Raw genomic sequence first — 19,191 nt, forward strand, 5'->3', positions numbered from 1 at the left:
AAATCCTAGAAAGCTCAAGGTTGAAAAACCCGAATTTTATTAGTTTGGATTGATTTATAAATTTAAAAACCCGACGCAATTGATTTGATTTGATATTTAAAAAATCCGAACTAACCCGGTTCATGTACACCCCTGCTTATCAGCTTATAATTTTAATCGGCTAACCCAAAAGAAATCATAGCTTCATATCACTCTAAATATTAGGAATAAACAGAAAACATAATATTTCACGTCGAATTCGATAGGCAGTCACAAGCCGAACTGCTAGCTTTTCATAGTTTGTAATAATCCACGATCCAAGTCTTTCATAGGAAATATTGATCACTTATTATATTTTACACAAAGCATTACACACAGACACACACAAATTACATTTTGCATAAAACATTCATAAACACACAATTTAATTTATCATATATCTTAAGCAATATTCTTTTGTTGGTTCATGAGCTTAGCTTTAAGGAGAGTTCCAAAATAACCTTCACCAGTAACAGTAGTTTTGTCACATTGGGACCTCCATCCTGCAAAAGCAGAAGGGACACAATTGTAACAGAGCCAACCATCACTGCAGTCACTTTCGACATTGCAATATTTGAGACAAGTTACTATGTCCCCCACTGGAAGTAATTTTTGTTTCATCATTTCAATATCTACCGGTAATTCTCGTGTAGCCATCACTTGTGTATTCGGAGACCATGAGAAATTAACTGCATGTAATTACAAACATAACAACTATTAGAATCATTAATATATAGCTCCTGGCCGTAATTTATGTGAGGGTGTTTGACTGGGTACGACAAAAAAGAAAGACTTTAAAACTTGTGGTCTAACTATATACATTTTTGTGGTATTATAAAATCATGTCATCAAGACTAAAATGAGAGGTTTAAGTTAAATAGTTTCTAAATGTAGAAATGCGTCTGTCTTTTCGGGACAGACTAAAAAAGAAAATTGTCTCACATTAAGACATATTGACCAGCGGACAAATTATCTAAATGCAGGTCGCAGAAGAGTCCACACTATGGGAAGTTTTAGGGCTCGAACCCGAGAATATAATATACGTATATACACTTACACACACACGTTAATATAATTTTTTTTGGTTTTCCACCCGGTGTCCCGTTTCCGCATTAGAGCCCCACTATATCCGAATTCGCGCCGCGTACGTAGAGCCATTTGGGGGGGGGGGGGGGGGACCGCTCCTTACAGGGGCGAATTTGTGTGTATTTTTTGGATCACGTGAACACATGATCACTCGACTAATCTCGATATATTATATGTATAATTCTGAAAATATATTAGATTAACTAAGTGAACACATGGCCCAAATAGGCTAAGTGGAGCACTGGTCAGAGGTTATATTTATATTATCAAGGTCAGGGGTTCAATCCCCCGCTCATGCAACTTTTTAAATTTTTGCTAAACTGCAAGCTTGCAATGAACCCACCAAACTTGGTCTCTTGTTTATTTACTTGTGAAGCTGACTAAGGTATTTGCAACTATAAGTAATGATGCTATTATGGATCGTTTTCAAAGGATGAAGCCATGTCGAGTACAATTGTAATAGAAGGGTTGTTTAGTGTTTTTGGATTTTATTAGCTCTTCATTCAGTCTTATGATAGGCCCTTGGATTTTGTCAACTCTTTAGACTTATGATAGGTTTTTGTTATCTTTGTATGAGTTGATATTTCCTCTTCTTTTGTAACTATGCATCTCTTTGATGCCATTGTAATTATAAAACAACTTACTTCCTAAAAAGATGTAATTAATTATCTTTTGCTCGAGAAGTCGATGTCCCCATAAAAATTTATATCTTATCTTAAAGCAATGGTGAACCCATCCTCATGAAATCCTGGATTCGTCTTTGGCTCCTTACCAAGGATATTTCCATACCCAGGGCTCAAGCCCGAGACCTCTGGTTAAGGGAGGAGCAGTCTCATCCGCTGCATCACATCCTTTGGTGGATCACGTTAATATAATTTAACATGTTATAACATGTTACTTACCATATATTTTACGTGACTTATTAATTGTGCAAGTATTTATTATTATACGGGTAATGCATGAACTTAACACTCCTTGCATATATACATTTAGAACATTGATATAAGTTATTAATCTTCAAAGAAAAATAAATTAAGAATGGTAAAGTAATGAACCTGCAGTTATAACAACAAGAGCAATCAAGAAAAATGATAGCTGAAGGAGGGGACGTCCAGTTTCTGCCATGCTGAAAATATATAAACTTGGCTTGCACTTGAAAAGTAGAATTAAGAGTGTTAATAATTAATCAATGATGTTTTCATCTCTTCATCAAAGGATATATTTATAGTGCTAGTAAGGTGCATAAGTACTATGCAAGGTGATGAGGAAATATAAGTTATGAAACTTTTTTTTTTCCATTATCAGTTGGCTCACTTAGATGGTACATTACAAACGTGAATCACACCACTCACATCCACATCACAAATCAATTGGGATGGTTGACTCAAATTGATTTGTGATGTGGATGTGAGTGGTGTGATTCACGTTTGTAATGTACCATCTAAGTTAGAATTTTGAATTTATGGGATCTGAATTCTAGAAGAAGAAGAAAAAATAGTTTATTTAGGCACTGAATAAATTATTTATACATATTAAGTGAATCTTTAAAGATAAATATAGTGTCTAGGCTACTGGATTTTGCCGAACCTATAAGCAGAACTATTGCTTCACCTCTGAATGATGGATTCAACCTTTAAAATGTTAACACTGATCTTATTAGATTTTTGAAATTATAGGTTATTCAAAATATAATATTTATTTAAGTTTTAGTAATCTTTTAATATATATTTATGTTCCGTATTAAAATAGACTGAACACGTAGCTAATGAGCTGCATGCATAGCAACGAACAATAAAGAAAAAAGAGCGACCCTACTTAGGCTATAGATCAACTTATCTTCCATCCCCACATATCTGTCATGCGTGATGATATATTCGATATCAGTTTAATTTTATTAGTACGTCGATAATGTAGAAGAATATTTATAATACCAAAGTTATTTTAATTTTATCCGTTGTAGTTGGTACTCTGTCTTATTTTAAAAATTATGAATTTCACTTTTTATAATGTTGACTTACGTGTCTATATCTTTAATAGGTGATATAATAGATGAAAAAATTATTTACATTAGTGATATACATAAGTTAAACTCACCCGATCAAGGATTCGAAAAAATGTGCCTGGTAGCCATATATCTAAGGTCTAATTAAGAACGTTGTTTCAGTTAAAATCCTTTAGAGGAATCACCCGATCAAGGAGGTGAATTGGGAAGCGTATATATTTTATTTTTTATTTTTTTACAAAATTAAAGATGCAAATACATTATGGTTACCAACTCCCAACTACCATATTTTTGTACAAAATTAAAGATGCAAATACATTATGGTTACCAACTCCCAACTACCATATATTTTATATATATAATTAATTAATATCATTTTTTATAAACTAATGATATGTCTAGTAACACAAGTCAAACTTACTATATCTAGCACCTAACCCTAATTAGTGTTTTTTTCCATTATTATATATCACATGATAATGACACGATAAAATTCTTATTCAAAAGGAAATAGATGTAAGCCTGTGAAAATAAATGTTCACATATGATGCTCCCTCCGTCTCAAATTACCAGTCACTTTCTCATAGTAATTTCTATTTTGAAATAAAAGAAATAGCTCCGTACATGTTTTTTTAACTCTCATCATCTAGTGATCTCAATTTTCACTACTAAATAAACTGTCAATAATTACGCATATATAGCTAATTCAAATGTGTTGGAAGTTTAAAAAATGATTTGGCCCACTTTGGGAATGCAGTCTTTAGGTTTAATGCAATTACTTTAGGGGTCTTACGCTTGAATCAGCCTTGTCTAGGACTTCCAACATCGGCTGCGCTCAACTGTTTTGCCTCAGGCAAATACACTCCTCCCTTTCTTAAATATTAGTATTCGTACCCGTGCGATGCGCGGATAATATTAAAAAAATTATTTCTAATCATTTTAAATTGCTACATCATATCATAATTTGATATATTTTTTGTTTGAGAAGTTTTGATCATATTGTCTTAAAAAAGTTCAACCACTATATTATTTCTCTGTAAAAATTATGCCCCCAACACCACTCCCTAGTGACCAAACAAACCTATATGAAAACAAAGATAACGAATTATATAATTATCAAATAACTTTTATGTTTCATTTTTTTTTATTACATTGTTCATTATTTAAAACTATTAATATAAGTTTGTATTACCTTATTACTTGTCTTAATTTACCTATCGAGTGTTCTCCTCATTAATATAATTTTTCTTACTCGTGAATTTTAATTTTACTCTGTTGTTTACAATTATTCAATTTCTTAAATTTATGAATATTTGTGTATCACTATATTATTTATTTATTCTATTATATTCTTAAAATTAATTAAAAGGATAAATAACCTCATTTATCTCTACCCCCACCCCCCCTCCTCCCACCCCAAACTCCCACTCTCGTTGAACATATGTTGCTGCTGTATTTTAATCAATTTTCTCTATTTAACATTTTTACGTATAATCAATAAGTAGGGACATTGTTTTTGCATTAATTTTTTTTAAGAAAATCACTCATCCATTACTGTAATCAATATAATGGTTGAAAAGATATAAAAATCTATGCTAGTGCATATAAATGAAATTAAAAATTAAACAAAAGGAGATTATGAAAACTACCGTTTAACATAAAAGCTAAGAAATGTAGAAGATATCTTGCAACTAATTTAGAGAGCAAATAGGTTAATTATTAAGTGGAATATGAAACAAATTATTCCTGTAGAGTTTTCTGAAGTCACGACCCCCCCCCCCCCCCCCCAACCTAAATTCATATAATTTTATTTTGTCATTCATATGCTTACATGATCAAAGAATATTAGTATGATATATGATATTTCATAGTTTGTATGTTATTTAATATTTTTCTCATCACCTCAATTTTTTAAAACTTAATGTAACATCTCTACTTTATTTCTAGATGTTTCAGTTTCAATACATCTTAATTTGATATGCTCATTATATATATATATATATATATATATATATATATATATATATACATACACACACACGCATACTTCGTCAATAATGCTTCATTGTGCAATTCTCAATATGCAAAAAGCAAATCTAAGGTACAAAAAACTCATCCATTTACTTATATTCAAATTTAAGAAGTTGCTTATTTACTGTTTCTTTAACATGAATGCACTATAACAAAAAAAATCATATACTGGTAAACAATAGAAGCATATACTATATTTTTTCCAACTATTTTATAATTAGCAGTTTAGTCCCAATTAATATTTTACCTATAATCCAAATAATTCAACAAAAATTTATGAATTGCATCTCTGAATTCGTACTAATTATAAAAACAGAAGTTTTTAAAAAATCATTTTCCATATGATCTATCATTATTTTGAATAAATTAGTATCAAGTGCAATAAAAAAATTAAAATTTCGTTATCTTCTATTTTCAGAATAAATATTTGAGTTTCCCTACTATGATTTTTTGTTTTTAGAAATTTGTAATATATTGTATTTCTTGTGTGTATAAATTTTGGTATGCGGAAATATATGTTCAAGATTTTATCATAGTCATTATAAATATATGAACGTACCTAAAGAACATATCTAAAATTTTACTTGACTTTGGTAAATATAACTTAATTAACTTGTATATAACTAATATACCCAAATAATCATAATTTTTTCCAATCATGATAATTTTTGTTTATCAGAAAAGTTGTTACAAACCTGCAAGTGCATAATGGTTGACGAAGGCATGAAGTTATTACTCTACAATTCTTCTTTTTTGGTCCTTGCGTCAAGCTTCCAGTTCTGTTGTATCCTTGCAGAGTATAGTCAACCTCTATCACCATTAATTGTATCTGATTATCTAGTTCATATTGCACCTATCGGTTCAAAGGAAGAAAAAAAACGCTTATCAACCTTAAGCAAGAATATGGAAAAAATCATAACAAATAATAAGAAACCTTTTGTTCGTCCTAATACAATAAAAGAAAATTAAAAGGATATCAATTTTATGTCGTCATATCCCGTAATACAACTATCACCATCTGCACACAGGAAATGAAAACGTTAACATAGAAGAAATCTTTGAAAATAAAGAATAGGAGAAATGCGGTAAATATAAATTCACAAATATAGCTCACGATTAATAACAAAAGAGGAGAACATCTAATATTATGTATTACTCAAGGGGTATATATATAAGAGGTTAAGAAGTTGGAAGTTTATTCCAACTCAAATTTTATTTGAATTCAACTATCATATCAATTTGTTAGAGATAATTTTAAAAAATAATATAATGTGTGTTTAAGAAGATAGATTTCTAAGATATCTTTTATCTCATGAGATCAATTCAAAATATTCATACGAAACAGAAGAAGATGTAGTTACTATTCCTTATCCTTGTTTTACCTTTTCCTTACGTTTTTTCCTCTGTTTTTTTTTTCATTTACCTTCTTTTCTTTCTTTATATATTTATAAATTTTATTTTCTAACATAAAAGGATAGGTTTCTGCCACATTTATTTTATGTTTCCTACGTGAGAAATTCACCATATTTATTAAACTTTGTTTGATTTTTTTTCTTTCCATTTTTTGTTTTTACTTTTGATTTTATCTTTTATTATTTCAGCAACATAGTCTTATTCACATGATGCTTTATCTTTTATTTTTTAATTAAAAATCTATATATAAGAACATTTATTAAAAAGCTTTATTTTTGAAGTTTAATTTGATGTGCTTACGTGACTCTTTTCTGATATACATAAGATTGGATAAAAATGTACTTATCTAATGAATTAGTTTCCTTTTTTCAGTTTTAATAATAACAAAAGAGAAAGAAATAAAAAAAGTTAATGGGATATTCTGTTACGTTGCAATTTAATTTGGCATTTTCCATGAAAGTATTAGCATGATTTTTCCATCTCTTGTAAAACTGATACTTAGAGTTGATTTTATGACCATTGCTTTTTTTTGTTAAACAAAAAAAAAAAAAAAAAAAACTTATTTGTTATCAGTTAAAACCATAAACTTAGTTATACTTTATCAGAAGAAGCAAATCCTTATATGAAAATTCAAATTCAAACTCAAATTCAAAAACTAACCATAAACAACTCAAACAAATTATCTTTCTATTAAGTAGTATCTGCCGATAATATCCATCTTTATCTTTAAGATTAACTTTCATTCATTATTTTTTTTTTCTTTCCGTTAATTAACAAAGCAAAAGTTAATAGGTGCATGTATGAGAAAGTTTCTGTGCTGATATTTGTTTTCAATTTGCTCCAGTTAATTAATATCACTATCTAACAACTTGCCACTTGCCTTAATTGCATGACAGACTACCCTAATTGTGATATTATATAGATAATATAATATAGATACAGTCATATCGGTATAAATATATATTTATTTTGTCTTAAGCTTTTTTCTTTTTGTGAAAATACTCTTTAATTTGCTTACTGAAATACATTTCAATTGCTTAAGTTTAAACTTCCAACTCACGTTAGCTTAAGCAAAAAAATTATTGATTACCACTTTACAGTAGCTTCTTGTTTTAATGATAGAAATAAGCTAGCTTCGTGTTAAAGGAGGAATGTACTGTAGGGTAAATGTAGTTGCATAAACTAATAGAATGTACACAGTTTATTTTGACATACCTCCCGCACAAACATCACGCAATACGCTACGAACTTGCTGCCTTGTTACCTTGCTTTAAAAAATTTCCTTCTGTAACAATAATTTTTTGAGAAATATATAATTATGTCAACCATCAAGTTCATGGCAAAATGATGAAAAAAGTGTAAATAAACATGTCATGATTAAAAGATAAGTAACATCTATTATATAAGCCAAAACATAATTTTCTTCTGTCAAAATAAAACCAATTTCTTTTGCCTTAAAAAATGATATGGAATTTGATGCAAAAACAAAAGTAATTATATGAACAAAAGATCGAAAATAGAGAACATAGCTTTAAGACTTTCTATAGCAGTTTATACAAAAGCAAAAACCGCGTAATTTTAATGATTTTACCCCTTGAAAATCTAAAATCGAAATGACACAAATACCCTTAGGTTGAAATTTAATCACCAAAAACAAGCATGTCGATCCAAGCATTATATTCAATTCACTCTTCTAATATCGTGTGTGTATGTATATACATATATATATATATATATATATATATATATATAGAGAGAGAGAGAGAGAGAGAGAGAGAGAGAGAGAGAGAGTCTCCTGGTGCTACTTACATCAAACATAGAAACATATGGAGCATGTATATATTAGAAGAATTCTTCTACTTTAATAAAAATGGACTCGAGAAGCAAAAAAAGTATCAAAAATAATATACATGAATGAATTTAAATTGCCTCTAAAAAACTCACACATCATACGTGCATCAATGGCCAGTAGAACTTACTATTAAGGATCACAATGACAACATAATCTTTATGTTTTCTTGAAAGACTAAGCAAGAAATGATACATAGAATAAATATTTGAGAGAGAATTTATGTAAAGAAAGAAAATTAAATTACCTCTGCAAAGTACCAAAGTGATATGTGGATGTGGAAATAGCTAATAGAGCTTAATGTAAAAGCATAAATATAGCAAAGAATAAAATGTTTGAGTTCATGTAGAACTTTTCAATCGTGAGGTCTCAGTTCCTTCAGTTTTTAAACGAAAATTATTGATATCATGCATGATATACTTATCCTATTATCTCTCATTCAAAAAAGATTTCTATTTTTTATCTAGTTGAAGCTCAACAAACATTTAAATGTAAATACTTATCCTATCTCTAATTAATTAAAAAAGAATGTAAATATTGATAGAGAAACAATTTAAAATACTACTGATCATCCGTTGACTTCAATCTTTTTAGATAAATGTCAGTAGATTCAAAATATACGATATAGATAAAGATTGTTTATTATTTAAAAAACCTTTATATTGATTGCAAATTCAATTTTATTACATAGCCAATTAAAGTTTGTCTTAAAATTGCCAAGTGGCTTGTTATTAGCTTGTCACTTGGCTTAACCACATTGCTTATACCTCTCCTTTTTATATATATATAGATAGCCAATTAAAATTTGTCTTAAAATTGCCAAGTGGCTTGTTATTAGCTTGCCACTTGGCTTAACCACATTGCTTATACCTCTCCTTTTTTATATATATAGATATAGATTAACTAGATGACCTATGCCCGTGCTGCGCACGGGCCCAACACTTCGGATTATAGTATATCTATTTATATGCAGTTGTGTTTAGATATTATTAATATATATATATATATATATATATATATATATATATATATGTTCAAAATATGATTAATAAAACATTGTAGTTTGTGCTCCTTATCTAAAACTTTATTATATTCATGTTTGCTACGAAAATTTATTAATACTTTTTAAAAGAGAAGACTTGTTTAAAAGAAAACTATTTCTTCTCTTTGAGATAAAATAATAGCAATCTTTAAGCATTAGTTGATACTTTCAATTTTAATTCGATTAATTTAAAAGTATAAAATACTTTTTATTTTTTTTATCAAATTTTGATTTGGATAATTCTAATTCAAATTATTAAATTAATTTTACATGTTTAAAACGAAACAAAGTAGAAATTGATTTTCTATTTAAAGGAAGAAATGCTACTCCCTCTGTTTTAATTTGTTTGAACCTATTTCCTTTTTAGTCTGTGCCAAAATGAATGACCTCTTTCCTAATTTGGAAACAAATTCACTTTATGAATGATTTACAGCCACACAAATTTTCAAGGCTTATTTTGAACCACAAGTTTCAAAAGTCTTCCCTCTTTCTTAAATGTCGTGCCCATTCAAATGGGTTCATATTAATTGAAACGAAGGGAGTATTTTTTAATTTTTGGTAAATATTCTCGGTTTAGCTCATTTTACTTGTCATGTTGTCTTTTGCATGGTTTTTTAAAGAAACGTGAATTATAATTATAATTTGACTAATTTACCTTATTCATTATTTGATATTCATTTAATATTAATCTCTTTTCACATTTATTAGAGTAAGAATAAAAATAAAAAAGTAATTAAATTATATCTTATTTTTTAAATATATATATATATTTTAAGTATATTTATTTTAGTAAACATAACAAATAAATGACATGGCGGAATAACAAATACAACAATTAAATATTTTGAAGAAAAGTAATAATATGGGGTCCATGTTTTTTGCTGTGCAATAATTTCATTTGCTTCCACTAATGGGTTAATATGCATGTGACAATGAATCCACTATAACTGACTTGATGGGGATACTTTGGGAATTACTTGAATTTTGTTTGATTTTTTAATATATGGGGTGCACGTTTTTTTTTTTTTTTTGGTGTTGCCTTTTTTTTTTAATATGGGGTCCATTTTTTTTCATGAGTTTGGAGAGGGTGGGGTCCACTTTTTTCTAATGAGTTTGGAGATGGTGGGGTCCACCCTTTTTTTAATATTGTTTGAAGTTTTTAGTGTGGGGTCCACCTTTTTTTTTAAGAGTGACTGACGACGAAGCATGGGTAAACTACTGCTTCTATATAGTAGAAAAATAGAAATATAATAAAGTATTTCTATCTACTTTTTAGAAGAGTTGGTAATATAAAGTATAAAACGTTATTTTTTTGCCCTTAAATAAAAAAGTGGGTGGGACCACAAAGGATTTTTTTTGCCCTTAAATAAAAAAGTGGGACCGAACACGGACGATGATCTTGCCGCTATAAACCGGCTCTTCTATATAGTAGTAATAGTAAAGTAATACATATAATTTTTTTATCAAATTTTGATTTGAATAATTTTAATTCAAATTATTATATTAATTTTACATGTTTAAAATGAAACAAAGTAGAAATTTGATTTTCTATTTAAATGAAGAACTTCTATTTTTTAATTTTTAGTAAATATTTTTTGTTTAACTCATTTTACTTGTCATGTTGTTTTTTACACGGTTTTTTAAGGAAACATCAATTAGAATTAGAATTTCACTAATTTACCTTATTAATTATTTGATCTCCATTTAATATTTTTTATGACATTAATCTCTTTTCACATTTATTCGAGTAAGGAAAAAATGAAAAAGTAATTAAATTATATTTTATTTTAATATATAAGTTTTTTAAGTATGTTGCTGTGCAATAATTTCATTTACTGCCACTAATGGGTTGATACGCATGTGGCAATGAATTCATCATTATTGATTTAATTGTTTGATTTTTGTACTATATAGAAAAGCCGGTTGGCTCAATTTTTATTTTTACCATTGTTTGTTTTTTTAATATAGGATGCACTTTTTTTTTTAACATTGTTTATTTTTTTAATATGCGATTCACTTTCTTTTTTTTTTAATATTGCTTGATTTTGTTAATATGGGGTCCATTTTTTTTTCCAGTGAGTTTGGAGGTGGTGGGTTCCACTTTTTTTTAAAAAACATACTACTTGGTGTTTAATATGGGGCCCACATTTATATATAAGTATTTTAAGTATGTTGCTGTACAATAATTTCATTTGCTCTCACTAATGGGTTGATACACATGTGGCAATGAATCCATCATTTTGATTTAATTGTTTGATTTTTGTACTATATAGAAGAGCTGGTTGGCTCAACTTATTTTTTTTTTACCATTGTTTGTTTTTTTAATATAGGATGCAACTTTTTTTTAACATTGTTTGTTTTTTTAATATGGGATTCACTTTTTTTTTTAATATTGCTTGATTTTGTTATATGGGGTCCATTTTTTTTCTCGTGAGGAGGTGGTGGGTTCCACTTTTTTTTTTTTAAATACTGGTTGGTGTTTAATATGGGGCTCACATTTTTTTTAATATTAGTTGTTGTTTAATATATATGGGTTACATTGGAACAGACGACGAAAATTTTAAATTGGAACGGACGACGAAATGTTGAGCCAACCGGCTCTTCTATATAGTACTAATGTATCGATAATATGATTAAGTTTGTAAGCTTAATTACTTGCAAGATTATAAGTTTCATTAATATGATAATAATATCTAAATGTTGGTTGAAGTAAGCAATACGAAGCTAGAAGTAAATATAGTTACAAGGAAAATGACTTTTGTCTATAAATTTTTGGGGAGATACTATATATAGACATTCGAGGTAGGTGTTACTATATATAGACATTCGAGTTAGGTGTTCGCCTTTCCTCGAAAGCGAGCTTTCACCCCCACCACACATGCAGGTGCGACGAGTTACTTGATGTCCTCGTGCCTTCCACTTGATGACCTTCGCTGCCTTATACATTGGTGTCCTTGGGTACCATTTATGATAAGTAGAGTGGTAAGTAGCTAGGCGGATTTCAACACTTGTTGCATTGAGAATCTCACAAGAAACTAGGAGCGCCTACTGTAGTGTATAATTAATTGACTTCTCCTTCGTGGCACTATGGGGGACCAGCATCCCTGACCTTTTCGTGTTGAACTACTATATGTTACAAAGATACTGACTGTTATGCAAGTAGATTAGGGTAAAAATTTACTCGGCACCTGATGTTTATACAAACCAATTGATGCAAGACAACTGTAACATACACTACATTAAGTTTTAACTGCTAAAGTTAAATTGCCTTATTTAGATTGATGTAAACACTGAATTCTGGTAAATATTTACTGGGTAAAATAGGTGGATTTGTTGCATTTAAAACAACTTTTGTTCTTGTATTGGAGAAAGAACATTCCACTCTCATTCGTCTTCATAGAATCTAAGCCCCGATCAAGCTTTAAAGCTTGAGTACAACAAAAAGACTTACATATGAACACCTTTCAGAACTTTGACAAGCAATCGATCAGATTTTATCCAATGTACATATCAATGTAAACACTAATCTTAAATCTGAAGGCATATAAACATCAAACTCGCACGGATTAGATCCGTGTTTCAGCATAGGTAGAAGTACTTAATAAGAAGAAATATGTCGTTGCATTGGTAGCCTCAACAGGGATGGCCAGAGGCAGAGCCAGGATTTGAACTTTATACGTTCTACCTCGGGCCGAACCCGTACATCTTTTAGCTCTGCCCCTGGGCATGCTAATGACCAGCAACGACGACAGCTTGCAACATGTTCGTAGCATTCATCAGAGTGTAAATCATCTCAACCTTTTGATCTTGTTAGTGGCTTCCGATATATTTTGGCCCCACAAGGAGTTTTCTAGGTTTAATCTGGCAAGTTGTTGAGAAGCCTCGTGAAATTTATCCTCCACGGTACACGTCTCTGTCTTAAGAGCGAAAATAACTTCGTTGACATCTTCGTCCAGCTGAAGGTGGAAGAGGTGAGGAAACACCTGGAGAAATAACACACAATTTGATTCGGATAAAGCATCTAATGTCGTGAGCTTAAGCTAATTTTATCCAAAAAAAAAAAAACTCTCGGCCAGGGGCGCGACTGTTAAAAAGTGCTCTATCGATGATTTGTTATCAAATCGAAAGCACCAATTTATCGAATTTGGGCAGCAGATTATCAGGCTATGTTGCTCGGACTCTAATATGTTGACGGGTACGAGCGGATCCTCCAAAAGTACTATATTTTTGGAGGACCCGACATGGGTGCAGCAACATTTTAGGAAAGTCCAAGCAACATATTTATCAGGCTGGTAAGCCAAGTCAAAGTCATATGATAAGGCAACTAAAAATTGTGCAAAAAGCTTTTAGTTGAAGGACAGAAGCTACTATGTAATTCGCAAATTCGTGTGAGGGACAGTTTAATTCTCACCGATTTTAATTTGGAGTAAATAGAATCCTTGATGGCTTGTGACCTCGATACCAAGTTTATGGCAAACAGGCCTTGATCAGAAAGAGAATCTTTTGCTGCCGTAAGGAAAGACTCTTCTACGAAGTCTGCAGCAGGACAACTTAAACCAGAACTGCCAAAAAGATAAGAAGTTCAAAAATTAGCTACATAACATGGTGATATAGTGAAAAAAGGAAAGACGTATATAAGATAAATAGGCGGTGAATACGCTCATTTACCTCGAGTCTGAAGAGTCCACATCAACGATGAGCATGTCAATTTCTTCAGTGCTGCATCCTTGACATACTTTAAACCATCTGTCACGTGTACCTGAAACACCAAAGACATTGAAAGGTGACGGTTATAAGTTCTAACGAGTATCTGATTCCTGAGTTAGGTCTCTTATATTATTTATAAGAGATCATTTTGTTCTCCCGTAAAGGGAGCATAACCCTAGGTGTTAGTCAAGTTACAGTGGAGCAGGGTAATTCACTAATGCTCACATAATATTAAAAAAATTATAAGGTTTGATTGGCTTACATTCCCTTAGCCTTAAGCACAGAGATATAATGCCATGGCACGGGTGACCGAATGTAACAAAATGATTTTTAAAATCAAACTCTCATCATTGAACCTCTAAATCAAGCTATTTTATTCACCTTGTAATTTTAATAAAAAGTAGTTACAGAGAAGAGTCAAACATTAAATAAAGAAACAGAGGTGCTTTGAGAGCAAACAGTGTTGTCTACAGAAGTTCAAGATGAATTTTTTCGGTCTTTATTACTTTTGGTGTAAACAAGTAGTTTTAGTGCAAACAGAAGATAATTTTGACGTTTTGGATTTACTGTAAAAAGGAAGATCATGTAAGATACAAGCTGTAAGATGGATACATAGATTAACTGTTACCATTCTCCCAAAAAAAAAAAAAAAAAAAAAAAGGAGAGGGAGAGAGAAAGAGTCAAACATTGATTGAAAATCTCTCCGGTGATCTTGAATGAATGTTGCATTCTTGCATCATCCCATTCAACACTTGCATTTAGTTGTTAACTAATTAACCGAAGAATAAGCAAAAGAGAGGGGAGAGAAGAGAGGAGAAATAACATTAGTAAGAAAGGGTGGAGTGAAGAATGTTAGTTACCTTTAAACGTTCATCATCTCTAAAATCAAAATACTCTTTAGCAAGATCTACAACTACAGGATCTAACTCCAAAACCTGTGAATGTCATTATGAGCCAGTTTGGTAAGAAAAAATAATAATAACTAACAATTGGAAAAACAAATATAACTTATAAAAACCTATAAAGATTAACCACAACCATTTTTTTTTTTTTTTGTTGATAAGTTATTAACCACAACCAATCTAAAGGTTTATTTTCAGTTAGACTAGTCATATTTCTTAACGTTGGTCATGTTGCCACTCAGTTGACTATTCATACTTCTTTACCACATGGAATTGGCCCCCGTAAATACTTGGTTTGGTTTTATTAAAAATTAACCAAAGATTAAACCAAACCGAACCAAACTGACCAAATAATATTCACAATTTTATAATTATATATACATTATATTAATTTTTATAAATAATTTAAATACTTTATTTACTTTTTCATCAAAATTGTCTTTATATCTATTGACTAATGAACTTTACACTTTAAGCCCATTTCTTAAAAAAACAAAATCATGAATTCACACTCATTTATCAAAGAAAAAACTATGAGATTTACCTAAAAAAAAGTTATATTTCTTTTAAACTTTGTTCCCTTGATTAAAGCTTATAGATCTTAAGACATTATAATAAAAGAAAATTATAGCTCCCACAATAAAAGGATAATAACGAATTATAAGTTGAAAAAGGATGGAAAAGTCTTTCCTAATCGTAGAAAAAAAATGAAAGATAGAAATGACATTAGATTTCTTAAAACCGAATCAAACTGATGGTTATGTATTATATTTGGTTTGGTTTGATTTTAATAATTAAGAAACCGACTAAGTTAGCTTGGTTTTGATTTTGACCAAAAACCGACCCAAATCGACCCATGAGCACCCCTACTTGTGGTATCCGTGAGACACATAAATGTAATTTCAATTCTCACTGTTCCCTTTTTCCCCTATTGTACTAGAAAAATTAGAAGAAGAAAAAACTAAAGATAACAAATCTGTTTCTTCTCGTTTTCTTTTTCAATTTTTTTTATTTGAATTAACTTTAAAGTGAAGTATTTTTTAGCATTTGATGCTTATCAGTAGGGGTGTACAAAGAAAACCGATAAATCGAGTCAAACCGAGAAAAAACCTCGACTAGTGATTTGGTTTGAATTGATTTGGTGTTGGAAAAAAAACCCAATCATAATTGGTTTGGTTTGGTTTTAGCTAAAAAAAGTCAAACCGAACCAAACCAACCCGACATTACATGTATTCAAGTTTATAAATATTTTATACATAAAAATATTTATTTGAGATGTAATTCATAAATATTTCTTAAATTTTTCATAGTTTTCTGTCTTTTATCATATTAATTCAAGCTTGGACTTAGAATTTTGAATGTCAATAAGTTTTTATAGCCTATAAATGTTAATAACTCAAATAAAGTCCAACAAACGAAATTCAATTCTAACACTAGGACCGACAATAATGTTGGATATCTTTTCTTTAGTTTTGCATAATTGATTTAGAGAGTGAAAATACATAACTTAATTTCATTTTTTCTTTGTCATGTGATTAATACTTATTAGCCGTACTTATTTTAGCATGACTTAGTATTTTTAGATTGTGATCATTTTTTTATGGCTTATTAATTAGCAATATTTATTTTAACCGATTTTTTTTAATATTTTAATACAATGTCATCACTCATCTCACATTTTGTGTTATTTTCATAAGAAACACCTTAATTATATAGTTGCATCTTACTAGGACTAAAGAAACATTTGAAGTAAAAGTTATATGTTTTGTATGAAGACTTTTCTGAAAAAAAAACCCGAAAAATCCTAGAAAGCTCAAGGTTGAAAAACCCGAATTTTATTAGTTTAGTTTGATTTATAAATTTAAAAACCCGACGCAATTGATTTGATTTGATAGTTGAAAAATCCGAACCAACCCGATTCATGTACACCCCTGCTTATCAACTTATAATTTTAATCGGCTAACCCAAAAGAAATCATAGCTTCATATCACTCTAAATATTAGGAATAAACAGAAAACATAATATTTCACGTCGAATTCGATAGGCAGTCACAAGACGAACTGCTAGCTTTTCATAGTTTGTAATAATCCACGATCCAAGTCTTTCATAGGAAATATTGATCACTTATTATATTTTACACAAAGCATTACACACAGAGACACACAAATTACATTTTGCATAAAACATTCATAAACACACAATTTAATTTATCATATATCTTAAGCAATATTCTTTTGTTGGTTCATGAGCTTAGCTTTAAGGAGAGTTCCAAAATAACCTTCACCAGTAACAGTAGTTTTGTCACATTGGGACCTCCATCCTGCAAAAGCAGAAGGGACACAATTGTAACAGAGCCAACCATCACTGCAGTCACTTTCGACATTGCAATATTTGAGACAAGTTACTATGTCCCCCACTGGAAGTAATTTTTGTTTCATCATTTCAATATCTACCGGTATTTGAGACAGTCACTTTAGTTTTTTTGGATTTTATTAGCTCTTTAGTCTTATGATAGGCCCTTGGATTTGTCAGCTCTTTAGACTTATGATAGATTTTTGTTATCTTTATATGAGTTGATATTTCCTCTTCTTTTGTAACTATGCATCTCTTTGATGCCATTGTAATTATAAAGCAACTTACTTCTTAAAAAGATGTAATTAATTATCTTTTGCTCGAGAAGTCGATGTCCCCATAAAAATTTATATCTTATCTTAAAGCAATGGTGAACTCATCCTCATGAAATCCTGAATTCGCCTTTGGCTCCTTACCAAGGATATTTCCATACCCAGGGCTCAAGCCCGAGACCTCTGGTTAAGGGAGGAGCAGTCTCATCCGCTGCATCACATCCTTTGGTGGATCACGTTAATATAATTTAACATGTTATAACATGTTACTTACCATATATTTTACGTGACTTATTAATTGTGCAAGTATTTATTATTATACGGGTAATGCATGAACTTAACACTCCTTGCATATATACATTTAGAACATTGATATAAGTTATTAATCTTCAAAGAAAAATAAATTAAGAATGGTAAAGTAATGAACCTGCAGTTATAACAACAAGAGCAATCAAGAAAAATGATAGCTGAAGGAGGGGACGTCCAGTTTCTGCCATGCTGAAAATATATAAACTTGGCTTGCACTTGAAAAGTAGAATTAAGAGTGTTAATAATTAATCAATGATGTTTTCATCTCTTCATCAAAGGATATATTTATAGTGCTAGTAAGGTGCATAAGTACTATGCAAGGTGATGAGGAAATATAAGTTATGAAACTTTTTTTTTTCCATTATCAGTTGGCTCACTTAGATGGTACATTACAAACGTGAATCACACCACTCACATCCACATCACAAATCAATTGGGATGGTTGACTCAAATTGATTTGTGATGTGGATGTGAGTGGTGTGATTCACGTTTGTAATGTACCATCTAAGTTAGAATTTTGAATTTATGGGATCTGAATTCTAGAAGAAGAAGAAAAAATAGTTTATTTAGGCACTGAATAAATTATTTATACATATTAAGTGAATCTTTAAAGATAAATATAGTGTCTAGGCTACTGGATTTTGCCGAACCTATAAGCAGAACTATTGCTTCACCTCTGAATGATGGATTCAACCTTTAAAATGTTAACACTGATCTTATTAGATTTTTGAAATTATAGGTTATTCAAAATATAATATTTATTTAAGTTTTAGTAATCTTTTAATATATATATATATATATATATATATATATATATATATATATATATATATATATATATATATATATATATATATATTTATGTTCCGTATTAAAATAGACTGAACACGTAGCTAATGAGCTGCATGCATAGCAACGAACAATAAAGAAAAAAGAACGACCCTACTTAGGCTATAGATCAACTTATCTTCCATCCCCACATATCTGTCATGCGTGATGATATATTCGATATCAGTTTAATTTTATTAGTACGTCGATAATGTAGAAGAATATTTATAATACCAAAGTTATTTTAATTTTATCCGTTGTAGTTGGTACTCTGTCTTATTTTCAAAATTATGAATTTCACTTTTTATAATGTTGACTTACGTGTCTATATCTTTAATAGGTGATATAATAGATGAAAAAATTATTTACATTAGTGATAT

The 19,191-nt window shown here is 29.9% G+C and overlaps 2 protein-coding genes and 1 long non-coding RNA gene across 3 annotated transcripts; all 3 read right to left on the reverse strand.

Moving 5' to 3' along the window:
* Window positions 1-200: 200 nt before the first annotated feature.
* On the reverse strand, window positions 201-2,319 carry LOC132608888 (uncharacterized). Its single transcript, XM_060322664.1, has 2 exons — window positions 2,160-2,319; window positions 201-707 (listed from the first exon to the last, which is right to left on the reverse strand). The coding sequence occupies exons 1-2, from the start codon at window positions 2,227-2,229 to the stop codon at window positions 421-423; spliced, it is 357 nt and encodes a 118-aa protein (XP_060178647.1). The 5' UTR covers window positions 2,230-2,319; the 3' UTR covers window positions 201-420.
* Window positions 2,320-5,841: 3,522 nt separating this feature from the next.
* LOC132610963 (uncharacterized) lies at window positions 5,842-7,975 on the reverse strand. The gene is made up of 2 exons (XR_009571382.1): window positions 7,766-7,975; window positions 5,842-5,990 (listed from the first exon to the last, which is right to left on the reverse strand). It is a non-coding gene; the product is annotated as an uncharacterized LOC132610963 (long non-coding RNA).
* A 4,913-nt stretch (window positions 7,976-12,888) lies between these two features.
* On the reverse strand, window positions 12,889-18,317 carry LOC132608887 (uncharacterized). The gene is made up of 5 exons (XM_060322663.1): window positions 18,102-18,317; window positions 15,009-15,083; window positions 14,110-14,200; window positions 13,853-14,003; window positions 12,889-13,424 (listed from the first exon to the last, which is right to left on the reverse strand). Exons 3-5 carry the CDS (start codon window positions 14,142-14,144, stop codon window positions 13,230-13,232), a joined length of 381 nt encoding a protein of 126 aa, XP_060178646.1. The 5' UTR covers window positions 14,145-14,200; window positions 15,009-15,083; window positions 18,102-18,317; the 3' UTR covers window positions 12,889-13,229.
* Between the last annotated feature and the right edge of the window lie 874 nt (window positions 18,318-19,191).

This window comes from Lycium barbarum, chromosome 9 (genome assembly GCF_019175385.1).
Source record: "Lycium barbarum isolate Lr01 chromosome 9, ASM1917538v2, whole genome shotgun sequence".
NCBI lineage: Eukaryota > Viridiplantae > Streptophyta > Magnoliopsida > Solanales > Solanaceae > Lycium > Lycium barbarum.